The sequence below is a fragment of the Electrophorus electricus genome, chromosome 12 (genome assembly GCF_041902795.1).
Source record: "Electrophorus electricus isolate QZ-2024a chromosome 12, ASM4190279v1, whole genome shotgun sequence".
Classification (NCBI taxonomy): domain Eukaryota; kingdom Metazoa; phylum Chordata; class Actinopteri; order Gymnotiformes; family Gymnotidae; genus Electrophorus; species Electrophorus electricus.
This window is the reverse complement of record NC_137508.1, coordinates 21698790-21718368: the sequence shown is the minus strand read 5'-3', so window position 1 is coordinate 21718368 and position 19579 is coordinate 21698790. Positions and strand designations below refer to the sequence as shown.

Genomic DNA, 19579 nt, shown 5'->3' with positions numbered 1-19579 from the left:
AAAGCCATTAACGTTCAAAATGTCCGCAATTTTGCTGATTTCAAAAACAAACAGCTCCCTTGGCCTCCGCAGGCGAACGCGCTGAGACCTCCCTCCGCTTGAGGAGCGGGGCCGAATCCAGACAGGAAAGCTGCCCGCGTCGAGGGGGTTTTTGGCAAGTCCGAGCTCCCTGTCTAAATGAACCTGCAAATGCCCCAAATGGCAAGTACAGGTGGGAAAAACATTAGTAGTTCGTCAGGGAGCGTTGCGGCAGTCTGTGCGAGCAGCGGCAAATCTCCCATTAATAAGGGAAAACATTCCACAGCAATCAGCACGAGCGAAAGAAAGAAAACGCGCGACTGAGTGCGTTTGTGTATGGAGCTGCGCAGAGAGGCTTTTGTTGTTGCATGTGTGTGCGTGTGTGTGTGAGAGAGAAAGAGAATGAAGGCTCTTAGAAGCTACAGTATCAGCTGCCGATTCGGGCCATTTGGGTTTTAGTGCACTTGGAGCAGCGCGGTTTACTGCTCTAATTGAGCCGGACTGCCAACGCACCATGACTCTGTATGTCCAGAAAACCGACAGCCAAGGTTAAAAATGTAGCCGTCTGGTTTTGGTTTTATTATTAGCTCTTATTTGAGCCTTTTCAGTGCTATTAACGCTAAAAGAGAAAATTATTTTAATAATAAACAATTTTGTCCTAGGAAAGACATCCAGGACTGATGGCATAAGCTTCTCTGGGGATGTTTACAGAACTTGGTACTTTGACTGATGTCATCTGTTATGACATTTTTTTTTTCTCTTTTTCCACCATGTTCTCTGACTGGAAGATTTATTTTTTAAAAAGCCTTGCTTCTAAGACAGAAATGAGGGCTATTTGCGTTTTAATGTGGTTAACTGTGGTTATCAGCTATTAGCCTGGTATAACCCATACTGAATATTGCAAAGTTGTCACTTCAGTTTTTCCTGCTGGCTTAGCCAGCTCTTTTTAGCTGGGTCAGTGAAGTGGGCTATGGGCAACAAATAAATAAATAAAGCTCTCAAGACTGGCAATGATGGTATTTATTATTGGTTATAACATGTTTGAAGGGCAGAACTGAACAGATAAGTCGTAGCTTTGCAACTTTACTTTGAAGTATCTTTTCCCAACAGGTTTGGGATGATGGGCCAGTTTTCTCACTCATGACAGTTTAATGTGCAAATGTTCACTATTTAGTCAGCAAATACTTAGTGGAGTAGCACAGTAGACTTTTCTAAGTACAGAAATAAGCGCAGTAGACTTTTCTAAGCATAAAGGCTTCTTACAAAGCATAAAGGCTTAGAAAAGTCAGGATGGATTTGTACTATGCTAATCATGTTTTGTGATGATAAACCCTTTCACCGTTAATGGAAATATAATCTGGGGCAGCTCATTAGCATGATGTATTAGGTGCTCCTCCATTTGTTAGTGTGTTTGATACACGAAAACATTCTTCTAGGTGGTCATACCCACCATCACCTCACTGATGTCCCACAGTTTCTTCGCCACCTCTTTATCTGTGGCTTTAGGAAGAAGTGCCTCTTCTTGGCAGTCAGCAAAGCATTTACCCTGGACGCCCTCCACGTCCGGAGAGCAGGCGAGGTAGACGGACGTGCGCGCGCCGTCCTCCGGCGTTTTGAAGAAGGCCCAGGAGACCAGGCTAAGCAGAGGTCTCACCAGCAGGGGAACATACACGTGCCTGCCCAGGTCGGTTCTCACGATGCCGGGGGTGAGGGCGTTAACCGTCACCCCGGTGTTCTCCAGCCTGCGTCCGAGCTCCAGCGTAAAGAGCATGTTAGCCAGCTTGCTACGTCCGTAGGCGAACGCCTTGTCATAGCACCGGTCGCTGCTCAGGTCGTCGAAGTTGATCTCGCCGCACTTGTACAGCTTGGAGGACACCACGATGATGCGGCTGGGGGCGGAGCGCTTGAGGAGATCCAGCAGCAGGTTGGTGAGGAGGAAGTGACCCAGATGATTGACAGCGAATTGCATCTCAAATCCATCCTCCGTCTTAGTGTAGGGACACTGGTAGATTCCAGCGTTGTTGATCAGAACGTCAATCCTGGGCTCCTCCTGGGTAGAAAATTATAAGCAGAAGTATATTTTGCTTCATTCATGTATCTTTCCACTTGGGGTGTGGCAATTCATTTAAAATGACCAGGGAATAATGAAATCCACCACATTCTGCGAGAAAAAATGTAACTTTGAAAAATGGTATTTCATAACTGCTACCTTTCATAACTAAGTTTTGAGTAGACTCTTCCATGTATTTAATTTTAAACTCTTCTTCTTGTGCCAATAAAATAACATTTGGTATGTGATGGCTAAATAAATTAAGGATAAAATGAACCTTCCTGTTTCTGAGACAAATTTAACAGTCAAGACAATTCAACAGGATGCCTTGATGGACACGTATTTGTCCTTCTGAGTGAGATGGTAGTTGTTTTTCACTGATCAATGTTATTTCAGGGTGTCACTCGATGAAATACAAAGCAAACGGTTTGTATTTCATTGGTACTTCACCTGCCGACTAACCCCAGAAAAATGAAAAACTTAAGCACAACCTTTCATTTCCAAGACTAGGAGCAAAACATTCATATACATTACAGAGTTCTAGTTCTAGGTGTTATTAAAGTGGCCATCCTACTAGTGAGATCCAGCATCTGCGGTTAACTCCTAGCACCACAGCATTAGCGACGGTTAACGGGCTAGCCAGCTAATTGGCCTGCGGAGTAACGAAAAATGGCCTTTAAGCATTGTTCTAGCAGTCTGAACTAAAGGTTACCTTGATGATCTCTTCGCAAAAACTGCGCACTGACTTTAAGGAAGCTAGGTCCAGCAGTTTAATGAGGAGCTCGCCTTGTTCTGGCCCGGCTTGCTGGCGAATCTCCTGAGCTGCTTTCTCCGCTCTATCTCGGCTCCTACAAGCCATGATCACCCGGCCCTGCCTGCGAAGTAGCTCCACCGCCGTAGCTTTTCCTATGCCACTGTTTGCCCCAGTGACAATAATAGTTTTGCCTCGCATCATCTGGAGATGCACATTACAGTGCTTGACCGTGGAGTGGTTTTAACTATCGCGTTTCGCAGAGCAACCTACTCCGTTTTCTCAGGGCGATAAATGACGACTGCGCATGGGGAAGTAAACAAACACCACTGGACTACACTACCCACACTCCACTGGTTATTTCCTGTCATTGCCTGACATTCTTTTTGTTGTAGCCTATAAGCCTATTTGAAAAATATAAACTTGCTTATCGGAAGTCAGGTAGTTTGCTTCGACATGAATCTAAACACTGATATTATCTTTAATGCAATATCCTGTTTTTAATTTAAGACGCAGTTACTTAAGTTTAAGATGCAGCTGTAGAAAGGGGCATTTCTTTTGGGTTTTTTAAAAACAGAATTTTATTACATGATGCATGCGGAAATTGGACACTTTTATTAACATAATTGTCACCGATGTAGTCAAAAACAATTAACCATGTTCGATTTGTTTCAGTTTATCAGTGGCGTTGTTCACAGCATGTACAATGATAACGCTAGAATCCACAAAATACAAATTGAATCCCCTAGGAGAAAAAGCTGCATAAATATAAATAAAAACTTATGAATATTATTATTATTATTATTATTATTATTTGAAAGTATTATTATTTTAAATATTAATGGTATTTATTATTATTTGAAAGTATTATTATTTTAAATATTAATAGTATTTATTGTTATTATTATTATTATTATTATTATATTATTCCTTCTTTCATTATAAACACTAAAATGGAGAATACTTGGTTGACTTTTGGAAAATACAATAATAGACAAAGAAACAAAACGATGTTGATGGATATGCCCACCTAGGATGAGGTACCTTCAAAGAATAAAATAAAAATGCTCTATAATAATAATAATTACTATAAGCATCTGCAGTCACTCAAGGCCCCAAACACAGAAACACAGTGATAATTAACATTACAGTACATTCTGGGCTATAGATTTACTGTACAATGATATTCACAGGCTGTTATTCCATGCTAAATGATCAGCCAACATCTAAAAGCCTTCTGGTCCAAGGATGCCATTGCTCTCGTTCTGTTTTTGCCTTTTGTCCAAAATACCACATACAACTTCTCAGCTAATTACCAAGGGCTTCCTGATCTGTGAGAGTAGGGATAGTGCATGGCATACACTCCACTGGACTTGGGAATCACTGCTGCTAGTCCACGGCTCTGCTTGATTACAAAACAAGCAACTCTTTTACAAAACAAGCAGTCCTTACTAATGGTCCGCTTGAGATATAGTGTTGGTGGAGCAAAATCAAAGCACTGGATGGAGTACTTTAAAAGAGTGGGAGAGAACCACTGCTGAGTTCCAGTAACTACCACATTCTCACTTCTCCGCCTCTTTTGGCTTTAAGGGCTTGCTCTTATGGTATTTCTGTCCTATCCCATAAGGCACGTGGGCGGCGATGGTGCCCAGCTCTTGAGCCCCTTCGATGTGAAACATCTGATCGTCAAAGAAGATGTGAGGCCTTATTTTCTGCAGCAAGGGTCCCTTGGGGGCGCCGGCCAGGAAAAGCGCCTCGTCGACTTCCAGGCCCCAGCTCCGCAGGGTCTTCAGGACACGGGCTCCAGCGCTGGCTGCACTGCGCGCCGTCACCAGGTAGGTGCGGATGGGGCATGTGATTCGTAAATTCTTGGCATAGAACTTCCTCTGCAGTTTGCCCAAGGCCTCCAGGAAACACTTCAGGGGGCCCTGGGTGGAAAGTAGTGCAGTTATTTTCACAACACCATCTCAAACCTGATTATGGACAACAATGATCCTTTTGTAGCTTTTGTAACTATGATTTCTGTAACTATGCTGATCTTACCGATCTTATGGAACACACAAAATGTCAGCAGCATTCATGCAAGCACAGCAAGCACTTCTTAAATGAGATTTATTTCCCCCCCCCACTGTTGTATGCATCACCTGGGCCAGAGGTTTGTTCTCAAACTCCTTCTCATGCTGAAAGAAGGTGTCCAGTCCGTGCTTCTTTACAATGATCTCGGACTCGTCAGAAAACAAGACGGCGTCTCCATCGAAGGCCACACGTAACTGAGTATCGCTAAGTTTGTTCTCGTTATCACAGGTGAACATGGTCGCTGCAGCAATGCCTGGTCACACACAGAAACCATATCCACTTAAATTGATGTTCAGTGAGTAACTCAGAGCTAAAATATTTTAGTTGTTAGGAAAATAATTGTGTATTTTGGGGTAAATTGAATTTTACATTTGTCTTTACAAAACCCCCATCTTTGTGTTCTCTAAATGTTTATTCATTTGTTATACATATCTAGCATATTGTCTAGCCAGCGCTAAATATAATGATTAATTTTTGGGTAATCTGTTAACATTCATGGGTAATCAATCACAAAAAATGCTGTAATCTTTTGGTAAAATGCTGTATTCACTATTGTTCTATGAAGACCTTAAACATTCTTAAATGTTTTAAGGCTAATTCACACTCTGTCAGGTTTGTCAAAATGAGGCAGAGTCGAGTGCAGGTATGTATAGTTTAATAATAATGTGGGGTTATGCAAAGAAGTTCTAACACAGGCAAGGGTGGAATCCAGATATGCAGCAAACAGCAACCAAATCCAAAAAGGCATAGACAGGCATAAATCCAATAACCAGGCAAAAGAGTTCATTACCATAAATAACAACAGGAGTAAATACAAGGGCTCAGAAACATGTGGCTAGCAGAGGAGACCTCACAAAGAATGACAATACACGCTTATATTATATATATTATATAGGATTATATAGGGTGCTGATACTGGTAAACTATCCACAGGTGTGGTTCTGTGATCCACAGATCAGTAATAAGGTGACTTTGAGCGAATTAAGGGTTTGTGGGAAATGTAGTGCAATGTCCTGCTGGAAGGTATGAAACATTCATGACATTTATGTGCTTCATTAGCCCTTATACATCCCTACCAAAACAATTCTGACTTGTTGATGCAGTATTATTTCATATATTGTGTTTTCAGGTTCTTTGCATAGCTGCTTGTGATCCAGGTATGTTGGTGACCTACCTTCTTCAATAGCCTGCTGTACCTTTTGGGAGTCTTTAGATAAATACAGGTTGGTCATGTAAGCCTTCAGGTATCCAATTGGGCTTTCTCCCCCCGTCATACAAAACCTTTCAATGGATAAACCTAGAGACACAAGCAATATTTACACACCCAAGCATTTGTAGAAGCACTCCAGGAATCATTGCAATTTCATTATATTTAAAGTTTTAGACAATTGCTGTCTTTGTTTGCTTGTTTATATTTTAAAGATGAGACACATTAGTGATTAACTGGAAGTTTGACTGAAACAGTGTGTTTTTAGAATGGTAATGTTTTCAGTCATTTCCCATACCATAATGATTTATACTGTTGATGAGGCGAACTCCAACCTGGGCATGATTATTAGTCATCAGGACAATATCGAAGAGTTCCTCACTGTCTGGGTACAACTCCCGCAGCCGTGCATTCACAACCATCAGGGCCTTACACACACACACACAGAGGAGAGTGAGACTTGGGTATCACTTTTCAGTTTTTTGAGGTCAGTGAATGTAGGCAGTGACACTGACATTAGACAGTCTGCCACTGCATGAGAGCATATATAGAGTATATATACTTCATTAAAAAGAAAATAATGTCTCTTTTGCATTTAATGCCTTATATATATATATATATATATATATATATATATATATATATATATATATATATATATATATATATATATATACATACACACACACACAACGTAGGTGTAGACCTACACAAGTGATACAACACGTTATTAACACATTACTAAGTGTTAAGCCATACCAATGTGTTACTGACCTTGACGAAAGGGAAAGCGACTCCAGGGGTGAAAGGCTGATCTTCGTGCTCCAGCTGATACGATACATATCGCTCGAGCCCCTCCTCTTCATACAGCTTTCGTTCCTTCACCATGTTGAATAACGTCCGCGATGATACCGCGATGGTGACGGCGTTTTTTGGTTTCGGCTGCGAGGGCAATTGATGTTAAACATGTCAGAAACAAACCTGAAAGGAAATGCTGAGGCCAGTATCCACCTTACCGGTCGAGGCTTCGTCGTCGTTTTCAAGCTGTCAAAGAACGCCTTTGCCGCTGCCCAGTCGTTTTCTTCGCTGCTGTCATGGCTTAGCCGCCCCACCGCATCCTCGGCATCTACGCTCATCCTTCCCGTGATGCTGACCGTGTTGCGCTGGCCTATAACAGGTGTCCTTCCATCGCTCCTTCCTGAGGCATTCCCGTGACGCTTCCATGGCAGTGCGTCATCAGGCGAATCCTTCATCACGTGTTTTATGTTTGGCCGTTTTTCCAGCATTGCAACAAAGTGAATGTAGGATGCTCCTCAGGTTTTACTAAAATGTAAGGCGTAGTATACGCTGCTCAGTTATAATAGGCGTAATTCGTTAATCATCTATTTTGGAAAAGTTGTATAGTCCACAAAAGAACAACAACTCCAACTTTGATCCTTTAAACCTATCCCATAAACGTTTCTTGTAGCTAGTTGAACTATATTATTCAATATAAAAAAACCCCTTTGTATCAGTCTTAATATTATGTATGTATATATGTGTATATATATATATATATATATATATATATATATATATATATATATAACCAGCAGGAATCTTAGACATTATTTATTAGACTTACTAGACTTACAGGACCAATAATCATTGCCTTCAGAGCAAAGTCACTATGTTGTATGCTGTATATTGGACAACTTGGATCCTGCATGCAAATAAGATTTCTCATGGAGAGACAAACAAATGTAGGAAGGCAAGATAAGGCAAGCTTATTTGTATAGCACTTTTCACACGTAGATATCAACTACATTTCAAGGAAGGACTAAATACATGATTAACCCAAACCCTGCCTGAGAAATATGTTTTTGGTCAGCACTGAGGCTTTTTTTGGACATAAAAATAACCACTTTTACCAATTTTTTATTAGACTTACAGGACTTATTTATTAGACTTAGACTTACAGGACCAATAATTATTGCCAACTATAAATATAAATACTATTAACATTAATTTACTATCAATATTACATCAATGTTTTAAATCAACTGTATTTACCTTTATTTTATTCATTTGTATTTGTAATATTTTCTTTTTTAATTTTTGGCAAAAACCTTTCCAAGGATGTAACAAGTTTTATTATTTTTCTAAGCCTTCCATGAAGCACTTTAAACGGCCAATGTGTTTGAAAAGTGATCTAGAAATAAACTTGCCTTGCCATGTAATCTTACAATTAAGCTGTGCCTTTCAAATGAAATAAAAATGTAAAAAATTATAAAAACGTTTTTTAAAAAATTTAAAATTTCATGCTCATAGAATAAATGAAAATTAGATGCCACTACTTGTCTATACATGTTTCAGGAGTTCTGATGTACCCAGGTATATGTTCCTGAAGATCAATCTGGTTTTGATATAAAAATTGTTTTAACAAGAAAGATGTGTAATACACATGTGGGAATCTCATCTAATACAGATTTCCACACAATCTCTGGCAAATTCACAGCTCTAATTCTGTCAGATTTGTTTTTGTTTTATTAGTCTTGTAAGCCTAAAAAGAAAGTTAATGGGAGTGTAGGTGACAGTCTGTGAGCATAAGGAGAATAATTTATGTCAAATTATTTTATCACATGCATGCAGTACACAGACAAAATGGACATAAGGAAAAACAAACCATGAGCCCAACCATCAGAGCATCGCTATCACCTCTGTTTGGCTATTTTTAGGCATTGCTAAAATCACATAGAAGGTAAACTTCACACACACACACACACACACACACACACACACACACACACACACACACACACACACACACACACACAATAAAGCAGTTTGACCAACAGTTGCATATAGAACATGAACATGATTGACTAATTGTTGTTTGCGAGTAGGCAGGACAGTGTATTGCGACTGTAGAAAACAAATGTCAATATGAAAAGAAAGCCAAATTCTGTTATAACTGTTATTAGAAATCCCGGCCAGATACCTATTTTTTTTAGGTGTAAAAAACCCCGTCCAGGACGTATGGTTACCCTATGTTACTATTTGCATCAGATCATATGCAGTAAGACAGATATGGTCGGTGTACAGTTTCAGAGAAGCTTAGTGTGCCAAACTGTAGGGCTGCACAATATATCACCTGTTAATTCTTAGTGCAGTGTTGCATGTATGCAATATCCTGCTAATATTGCAGAAGGCTGGAATATGCACATGAGCTTCCTAACAAATCACTGAGCATCTTGACTAAGATCAGATGTTCCAGATGACTGTTTTGCAGGCATTTTGATGAATAACAGCATTCCCATGATTGAATCAACACACGAAATGTTGGTTGCACACAAATCCTCTTTCCTCAGGTCTCATCAAGCGTTCAACATCAAGCGTGTTTTCTTTTTTATTTTAATAAAATAATAACAGGAAGTGATATTATTGCAATACAGAAACATTGTCCATATCGCCTGAAAAGATGAAGCAGTCCAAATAACTTTCCTTTCATCCCTTCCACTACTGGATAGCCTGGACCTATCCAGTTAATGGAGAATTCTTGCTCTGTGAAATATCCACCTGGACATACTGAACATGATGCCATTGCCAAAGCTGACCCTTTAATCAGCTACAGAAACTGTGTGGAAAATCACTATGAAGTAATGAGCTCCAAACCTCTGTGTTGAGCTTATTTGTGTTATCCACATGGTGGCACCTCATTCAGATCACAGCTGTTAAAGATTTTCTTTCATATTCACTCATGTCTGTCTCTCTCGCTTTCTTGTTCTTCTTTCGTGTTGGTTACCCACCTTGTAGTGAAAATAAAGCCAGTGTTTCTCAAGCCCCTGGCAGCCAATTTAAACATATCCCGACTTCTGCAGTCCTGCAGTCCTATAGTAGTCTCCATACCTGAGGTATTTCTGCTGCGTCATCCCTCATGAGCCAGGGATGGAGTGATGAAGTACACCCGCCTTTCGGCACGTAAAAATCTGTGTGAAACCTGTTTGTAGTGTGAGTGACCTTAAAATGCCAGAGGGGAACGTCTGCATAACAGCTACATGTAAAGGCAGTGGTTTGCAAGGTTGATTCACGTGAATATATGCGTGCCAGTGTGTATGGGTGCGTGTGTGTGAGAGTGAAGTGCCAGTGTGTGCAAGAGTGAGTGTATGTGTGTGTGTGTGTGTGTGTGTGTGTGTGTGTGTGAGAGAGAGAGCGTGAGAGAGGGAAAGAGAGAGAGAGAGAGAGAGAGAGAGAGCTGCAATGCAGAATCATCATTCAAACACGAGCGAGTGGGGGAAAGCAGGGTGAAGAATGCACTTGCTGTCACCTCTGTGGAAATTTAACCTTTAAAGGTCAAAATCCTCACACTTCTCACCTCGTCTATCTGACTCCGAGCAATTACACAAAACACACACAAATACACACATACTCCTGGGGACCCCTTACATGAGAATGGGAGCAGATTTCTGTCATCGGACCCTGTTCTTGCTGCAACAGCCGTGTCGCGGGGCAGCCAGCGACCGCGGTTTATTTAACTTGCGACCGAGCCTGGGGATGAAAAATGGCGGCTTATATTGGACTCACCGGGTCGGCCCATTACTTACGTGGGCCTGAGGCGAACGGTGGGAGCACTGTTTGTTTTTTCAAACGCTAGCTTGTTAAGAGTGAGCAGGGCGATTGAGTGTGAGGTGTGTTCTGCTTGGTGGTTACATGGTAGGACATTTTAGCCTGCCGTTCCGTTTGCGGGTAACGCCTGTAGCGTTTTGATATATGGGTAGCATGTGTGATGATGACATGTAATACAAAACAATTAGTCTCTGATCTCATGTTACTTCCCCTGATACTACATACAGCTTGATTCCTAAGTGTTGACCTGCATGAATGGAGGCATTGATTGTTGGAATCCATTTGAATACATACATGAGAATGTGTGGTGGGTGGGGGGGGGGGTCATATACTGTTACAATGATTAAATGACATGACCTACACATTCGGTTCAGTTAACACACAGTACAGCTATGAGGACTGTTTGGCTACAGAGGCTGCGAAATGTGAAACACGCCCTCTCCTTTGGAGGGCCACAGTAGTGCCGGAAAGGTCAGAGGTCTCGTTAGATCCGAACTTTGACCTTCTGTGTGCTGGCGTGAAGCGGAGCGGTGGTGACAGCCCGTTATACCGGCTAGCCATTAGCTCGTGGGAGAGCTGCCAGAATCGCTAAGTTTGTTATTTATTTATAGTAGATGAGAGTGCCGAATTCCAGCCCCCATCATGTCCAGGAAGTTGCTGTAGCTCTCCCTCTGGCGCACCTGGCCATGATCTCATTAGGCTGCTGCACTGCTCTTCAGAAAATGCCACCTCTAATGTTTCCCTGCTTGCTCCTGACCCAGCAGTTGTTTCATTTTCATCAAGTACAAACTGCATCCGCTGGCTCGCAAAGGGCGGAGCCTGACTGGACGAAGCGAGAGCATACCGACCCGTTTGTCGGGCGGTCGCGTTTCCCACGGTCTGGGCCGGCCTTTCTTCAGCAGGCTGAGGCAATAATGCGACGCTAAAACAATTTGGAGGCGATCTGTCACGTGGCTAATATAAAACAGCTTTTAGCACAGCTAATGGATGGTCTGGTTGACAGAGGCGGTCGTGGAGTGTCAGTGGCTTGGGCCGAAGCTTGGCTGTGATTAATGGCTAGTCGATAACGGAGGGACGAGGGCGGGCAGTATGCTGGCCATGTGTCTCCTCTCTCCACTGCGCCGGCTGGGTCCTGCTGGAGCCGCTCGGCCTTCTGGGACCTCGTTCCGAAGAGTACTGTCTCCTCGTTGAGCAGGCCACAATCGAAGAGCACGTCTGCGGGGGAAAAAAACTGCCCTCTAACTTCAGATTTAATAAGGATCATATTGCATTGTGGGCTCGGTTGAGGTCAGAATTACCGGGGGGGGGGCTTGTTCCGCCGCAGTGCTGCTACTTGTTACAATAAGACATGGAAATTGCAGCTACCTGCTTTCCAGTACAGTGAACAACTCCGACTATGTTTGAAATAAAACTGCTAACAAGACAAGTAGCAGTGTTACAATGTCCAACTTTGGGTCCAATTTTAACAACCTTTCTAAAAAGTAATATTTTGACTCCTGCTGGCACTGACTGCACTGGAGATGAGTATTTGAACAACATTTAGCTAGTTACCCTCAAAAATGATCAGAAGAACACAGATGGAAAAAGAATTGACTGTGACAGAGCAAAACTCTTTGCTGTTTCTTTTCCCCACTGGAGTGAGGGAATACTAGCTCAAGATACAGTCAGACTTTCATAGAGAGTCTCAGATAGTGAATGTGTGTGTGGTGTTTGGATGTGCAGGGCAATCACTAATGTAGAGGAATGTCAGACACTAGTTTGTTAGGGTGTCCGTATGTATGTGTGTGTGTGTGTGTGTGTGTGTGTGTGTGTGTGTGTGTGTGTGTGTGTGTGTGTGTGTGTGTGTGTGTGTGCGCGTGTGTGCATGTTTGTCATTAGTGATGAGGAATAGTAGTTCCTCTACAGTGTTTCTATTGGCATGTGTTTTGCTTAGTTGATTGTACTCTGGCTGAATGACCGAGCGGATGACGCCAGTAGCTGATCAGCTTCTGTTGGCCCTAGGGGTCATGCTAGTTTGTGTGTGTGTATGTGTGTATTTAAACACAGTGGGAATCTGGCAAAGAATGCCAGTTTGTGTTTCTTTCATCAAAACACAAGAATTTAGTTAGGCCAAACCAGTCTGTGTGTGTGTGTGTGTGTGTGTGTGTGTGTGTGTATGTGTGTGTGTGTGTGTGTGTGTGTGTGTGTGTATGTGCGTGTGTGTGTGCGTGTGTGTGTGTGTGTGTGCGTGTGTGTGTGTGTGTGTGTGCGTGTGTGTGTGTGTGTGTGTGTGTGTGTCCATGTATGTCCATACGCTCAACATGACCTAGCCTGCTAAAGGAATGTGGTTGACCTTACAGGAGCCCACTCCTATTACTAAGAGCTGGGAGGTCAGTGTGTTTTAAGAGAATTCTCTTTCCACCAGGATTGGGTTGCAGAAATATATAGCATGCCCCTCACTCTCTCGGAAACAGATCCTACATATTCAGCACTTTTGAACTATTAGTCTCCTTCCACTGAATGAAGAGTGTGCCATTGTTTATTTTTTGTAAGGTTGCTTATAATGAGATGATTAGCATATGCTGCATATGTCTCCAAAAGGATCATCAGGGTGGAAGTAGGCAAACCTGTGTGGATGGAAACATTTAAATATAAAATTTATTCAAACTTCTGCTCTCAGTGGTACAACAGTGGTGCCTGGAAATGACATCACTGTTTCGGCTCCTGTAGAGCCGAAACTCAGACAGAAATCTCCTCACTGGCAAACCCTTGTCTTGGTTCCTTTCCCAATGCTCTGTTTCTTTCCTCCACAATGCTGTAACTGATGACTTGTATGGGTTCATATTCGAATCTCTGTAATGTGATTGATAACTTGTACGGGAATATATTAGAATTATACTGGAAATAGATCTGTGGTGGAGTTTTATGCGCTTTGCGATGCCAAAACTCCAACGATAATGGTGCCAGCCCTACCCTTCAAAGTCATGGCCTTTATAAGAAATCTTAGGACCTTAATAGACACCTCTGAGTGTTTATGGCCATTTCTGATACTGTCACTGATCATAAATTGGTTAATTAATTTCTCCAAGCCCCAGCAATTAGCGGGAGGGCAGGAAACACCAAATAAACAGATTTTGTGGAACTCAATGGATTTTCATGGAGATATATGCAAAAGATTCAGAGAACTTTCAAAGGGGGCTAAGTAATATTCTTTAAATAAATATTGGAGTTGAAGTTTTATATTTAAACGTTTCCATTGCCCACTCTAGATGAAATCTGGTCTTTGTTTCAGCAGGCAAATTTTTACAGTGAGTTGGACAACACAACGAAAATATAAAGATTGATAAAACAGAACACCCCTTTGTCCTACTGAACCACTTTGTCTTTTGGCTGCTCCTGATCATAATACTGAATTATAAGGAAGTTGCATAGTTGGTAAAATAATAAAGGATTTTTTAAAATCTTAACACTTTTTTTATGGTGATCTTTGTGACTATGTTGTGAGCTGTATATTGAACAATTTGAATCCTGCCTGCAGATAGGTTTTTATCCTAGAGAGATATGATGAACCAAAACTCTGTTTGTGAAATATCCTTCTGGTTAGCAGTGAGCCTTTTTATAATAAATGCATTGAAAATATCTTGTTGGAAACTTGCTGTCTGGATGCAATAAAAAAGTATTGAGTAGGTCTGTTTCTATTGAATTCTTCCCTAAACTCTTCATCCCTTCTACAAACCTCTCTGCAACGCATCTGGAATGAAAGTCATGACTCCTCACTGTGCAGTAAGAGCATTGGCTGTTGCTACGGGTACATAGCATTGCCTAAAAACAGCAATCCAGATTACTGCGAACCCCCTTCAAGAGGAAATTACGGTATTCCCACAGCAGTTTGGAGCCTGAACATGCGGGGATTAGTCTTCCTTTTTCTGTTCTTGCCACTTGACTGCTATGCCCCAGTTTCAGACCTATGGTCTGTGTTGGAGTTTTAGCTCTGAACTCTCGTGTTGCCCAGGATACTGAGTATAGGTTTTTGTTTTCCGTTTTTCCCCACCTAATGTTGAGCAGCACATGAATATTTATAATACCAGAATATTAAGGTTTTGTATAATGAGTGATTGAGATATTGTTTGGATATTGACAAAGACCATTTTTATGGAGTTACATTCTGAGTAAGTATGTATTTGTTGACAATCAATAAAACAGTGATAATGATTCCAAACCCCCCCAAAGTTAGAAGGAACATCTATTGTGACACACTTAGACAACAAGGACTAGTGTTGTTAACCCTGTCCTAAGGGTTTTGCTTTGCATTTCAGAGCTACAGAGTGTATTGAAGGCCTATGTGTAAGCCTTTGTGGAGTCCAGACTGACTGTGTAAACAAACACCAGCAATCTGCTGTACCATAACCAATAGCTATCGTGAACTGACTAATTGCAAGGTTTGTGTGGATTTACCCCGAAACAGATTTCACTTTGTAGCAGTAGGTAAAATCTTTTGTAGCAGTAGGTAACACAGCATCTAGTTGTAGTGTGCTAATTACCTGACATGACCCAGCTGGAAGTCAGCAGTGTGAGGCACTCTGACTAAACCCTCTGTGATATAAACCTGTTGCAAATTACATTTATCTGATGATCAGTCAGACTGGGGAAGGTTCATTCTTTGTATCCACATTCAATCCTGAAGGGGAAAGAAAATAAAAGAAACAAACAAAAAGTCCATAATATATATATTTTTACATCAGATAGTACACATGTGGCAGTCTCAACAATTATTCTGTCCATGCATATGTACAGAAAAGTCCCCTCTGCCCGGGGGACACAGTACACAAAGAACAAACACCTCAGTTGTCTCATTCTTGACACTTGTAGTACTGGTCCTCCCGACCAGCCCAGCAGCGCAGCCGAGACCGACAGACGAGGCTGCTTGAACAGCTTCGTCTTCAGTTTCACTTCGGATTGCCCGGGTGCCGTCCGCAGCTCTTTGTTATGTTCGGCCCAAATAAAAGCGGCGTTTGTGTTTTGTTTCCTCGGTCCTGTTGAAGTGGAGCTGCTGGTCACTGGGCTGAGATAACGTCCTTGCTACCTCTTTCGAGCTCAAGATTTTCACATCATCCGCGTTTGTATAACTTGCTCTCTTCCCCTGCCTTCACCTTGCCTCATTTCAGCATCACTTACGACTAAAAACGCAGCTTGTAGTTTGCAATTTTGGCCACAGAAGGGAGACAAATCCTACCCAGAGTCTCTGTGGTCTAAATGAGACAGACTGAGACCGCTCAGCGGAAACATACACAGGGTCTGGTCAGCTTCCCAAAGTTACACTGGCACACTTTATAACAAAGCCAGGGATGCACAGTCTCCCAGTTTCTTTGTCAGAATCTAGAGTGTTTTAGTGAAGGGAAACTGTTACTGACATTTGGGATGATAGAACTGACTATCCAATGACCCTCTTCCCTGCTCTCCCCAATTCATCTCTGAGGAGCAGATGGGTCTCCTGCTCCCATATTCTGTCATTTCTAGTCATACCACCTGCTTTTACTACTGAGAACCCCCCCCCCCCCCCATAATAAACACACAGTGTTTTATCTCTGGGCTGTTTAGAGGAGAGAGGAGCCTCCCCCCCACACACATCTGCAGCTGGTGGCTGGAGAGAGGGGAAGGGAGAGAGAGAGAGAGAGAGAGAGAGAGAGAGAGAGAGAGAGAGAGAGAGAGAGAACGATGGCCATGAAGGGCGGGAGGGAGAAAGTGTTAAAGCTTAAGAGGCGATTAAAGGATAAAGCAGAGCAATGAAGGGAAGTGCGGGGCAACAGAGGAGACCTTTAATCTAGCCAGAGAATGAAGAGGACAGGGGTTGGTGGGACTGGGGGACGAACACAGGTGGCCGCATTTGGAACATGGAGCTGTCACCTTCTAATGACACACCCCTCAGCTTCAACACTGGGGTGCTTCAACACAACTTTCAACAGTTCCATTTAGAAGGACAATTAGTGCTGGCGAAAATTTTCCCTACATTCCACAGCCATAAGGTCAAGGAGGACATGAAATTGGGGGGTGGGGGGTTGGGTCAGAAGAAGATAGGCCCTAATGGAGGTGAAGATCAGACGGATCTCAAGCTGTGACAAATGAGGGCAGAGCGGCGGATCTCTGCCGCTCGGGTGAGATGGATACGTCGTCCCACCTGGCTCGCATCGGAGACAGGAAGTGGCCAAGCGGATGTTGCTAGAATGTGGACGCGTTGAGCTAAACACGAGCGTTACAGGATACACATGGAAGTCATGAGGATAGCTGACTAATGTCTGAAAAGCGCAAAGTCCTTACTGCTGGAGGAATCCCCACAGGCCGAACACACACACACGGTTAGCTAACACACAGATGGAGACACAATTTGGCTGTATCTTTCATTTCCGTTTTGCAAATGTTAAGTTAAATGGTAATATTATTCTGCCTGCCATTTTCACAAACAGTGGGTAAAAAAAATGTGCATTTATAAGACAATACATGATATTATCATGATGCACAAATATCACAGCACCAGAAAGCACGACTAGGATAAAGGAAGTAGCATGAAATGAAAATGTGGCTGTGCTAAAGTTGGCTCTGTGTACAAGCTTACGTGTGCATCAGGTGGATAAGTAGCATCTGATAACTAACTGTTTAACAGAAACGCATGCTAACGCCAGTGCTTATTATACTAACAGCATACACATAGCACAGTTGGAGAGTGCTTCATTGGAAGGAGTGTGGTGCCAAAATGACCAATGGCACAGGCCTATTCCCATAACAAAATAATGTGTTGGATTAGTAAATAGCAACTCCAAGCGAGTGTGGACCATTTTTTTATTTTAAATGTAAACTTTTTTGGAGCCAAGGAGTAACCAATCCAGCTGTAATCTGCTCCTACAATGGGTGGGCTTGGTGACTTGGGGTTTTCCTCCTGGGCTTTGCTTCTCTTAACCCCGCAACCCTGAACAGGCCCCGAGCACCCGAGTGCCGCTTTTTTATTGGCTGGTAATTAATTGAACGTGACCGTGTCATTTTTTTTCCCCACCACTGCCCTCTGACCGGAGCGTAGCTTTTTCAAAGAAAACAGCATTAGTTAAACGATAAATTAACAAGGGTGGTTTCTGATGGAGAATTGTGCAACTGACGGTGTGATGTAACACAACTCGCTGGATTTTCCTTTAAACAGACCAAACCAGCTCGTGTTGGTAAACGCAGGAAAAATTTTTTTTTTGCGTTTTAAGACAGTCAATGATCAGTTATAGCATTCATGGAAATTCACAGGAGTGAGCTTCTGTTCTGAATGAATTTTACCAGTAACCTGGAGCTGCTAATATTAAGATGAATAATCAGATTATTAATTAGCATCATTCTAAAATAGTGATAAAACCTCTGAGACTACACACTTAATAGAACTGTGGTATACTTGTCTTAAGTGGTATTGGGTGTGGCATTTAATATCACAGGACAAAGAATATTGTTATCTTAATTACACAAGTCACTGACTTTTGAACTCTGTCATCAGCAGTGGTCTCTGTTGCCATGCCCCTTGGCAGCCCGGGCTGTTGGAAGGCAAGGGAGAGCAGGTTCCGGAATACGGATTCCAAACACTTTGGTTGGGTTTGACCGGCATGGATGCGGTGCACACCCCAACAGTGCTCCGTATGCCATCAAGGGGTTTTCCGGACTCTCTGTAGCGCCCAGGAGAGCCCATTTTATATAGGAGAATTTATTTGATGTGATCACTGACAGCTGTGAAGATCTAACATTTGTGAATGTGAATGTGTCTGGCAGACAGCAAAGCTGCATTACATAATCCTTTCTCCTTCACTGGCTGTTCGATCCTTCCATGACTTTATATGACAGAGTGAGAGAGAGAGAGAGAGAGAGAGAGAGAGAGAGAGAGAGAGAGAGAGAGAGAGAGAGAGAGAGGAATGTATGATTATAATGGTTGTGGTGACAAGTAAGGAAAGGGGCTCCACACCACCTGAATGAGGTCAAATATCCAGGAAAGGGCTCCGGAAAATGACAGGAAATTGAATTATTGGATAAAAACGGATTTCTTATCCTTCAGAAAGCAGCCCTGAACAAGGAGTGATGTCAAGTCAACTAAATGCTTTGCAGCCATTTTTTTTGTGTTGCCTCTTTCAACAGAACTATGAGTGAATCAGTGAGTGAAGTTCCAGAGGAGGTGAATCAAGTTATAATGATTGACTTGATTTAAATAAAGACACTGCCCAAGCTGTCTGAGTCTGTGACCTGGCTTACAGGTAACCGGTCACGGCAGTTTGCCGTTTCGCCTTCAAGTGCGCAAGGTCACATTGTTAGTTCTTCCGAAACTTTTGGCAGGGCGATTGGCGTGGAGTGCATGTACATATTCATCTACGCAAAATGCATGCAGAATTTCCCTCCAAAGAAAACAAGCGCTCAGCAAGGTGAACACGCTCACCGGATTGGAGGAGGTAGTGGTTGTGGGGTGAAGGGAATGGACTTACATGCTTAACCTCAGAAATCCTTACGAAAAAATATACTCTTCTTAGACTCCATGGAAACTTTGGAAGGGCAAATACATCTCTGGTAGTACAGAAATAACTCACTGTCTATCGTTAGACAAATTATGTGCATGGTAAATCCGAACACTACTCACAGGCGTGCATTGTCATCAATCATTCTAAATGGTACCCTCATACTCAGAATAACAATCATTTAATTGGCATCTGGTGCGCATAGATGGTTTGGCTAAATCAGAAATTTTGGTAGCACTTTATTCCAGAAACATGTATTGGCAGAGTAAAGTCATTTGAGGATGTATAAATACAGTGGAGGATTTTCAGTGGAATGGAGATTAATTTGGTTTGTTTGGCTAATTGCTCTCAGTTTTAGCCCTGTTCACTGT

At 42.3% G+C, this 19579-nt stretch overlaps 2 protein-coding genes across 2 annotated transcripts; both read right to left on the bottom strand.

The window, feature by feature from the left end:
* Positions 1 to 1023: 1023 nt before the first annotated feature.
* On the bottom strand, positions 1024 to 3155 carry rdh14a (retinol dehydrogenase 14a). The gene is made up of 2 exons (XM_027008256.3): positions 2781 to 3155; positions 1024 to 2068 (listed from the first exon to the last, which is right to left on the bottom strand). Exons 1-2 carry the CDS (start codon positions 3021 to 3023, stop codon positions 1451 to 1453), a joined length of 861 nt encoding a protein of 286 aa, XP_026864057.1. The 5' UTR covers positions 3024 to 3155; the 3' UTR covers positions 1024 to 1450.
* Positions 3156 to 3377: 222 nt separating this feature from the next.
* nt5c1ba (5'-nucleotidase, cytosolic IB a) lies at positions 3378 to 7469 on the bottom strand. Its single transcript, XM_027008255.3, has 6 exons — positions 7119 to 7469; positions 6877 to 7044; positions 6401 to 6530; positions 6070 to 6192; positions 4964 to 5148; positions 3378 to 4747 (listed from the first exon to the last, which is right to left on the bottom strand). Exons 1-6 carry the CDS (start codon positions 7386 to 7388, stop codon positions 4382 to 4384), a joined length of 1242 nt encoding a protein of 413 aa, XP_026864056.2. The 5' UTR covers positions 7389 to 7469; the 3' UTR covers positions 3378 to 4381.
* Positions 7470 to 19579: the final 12110 nt, after the last annotated feature.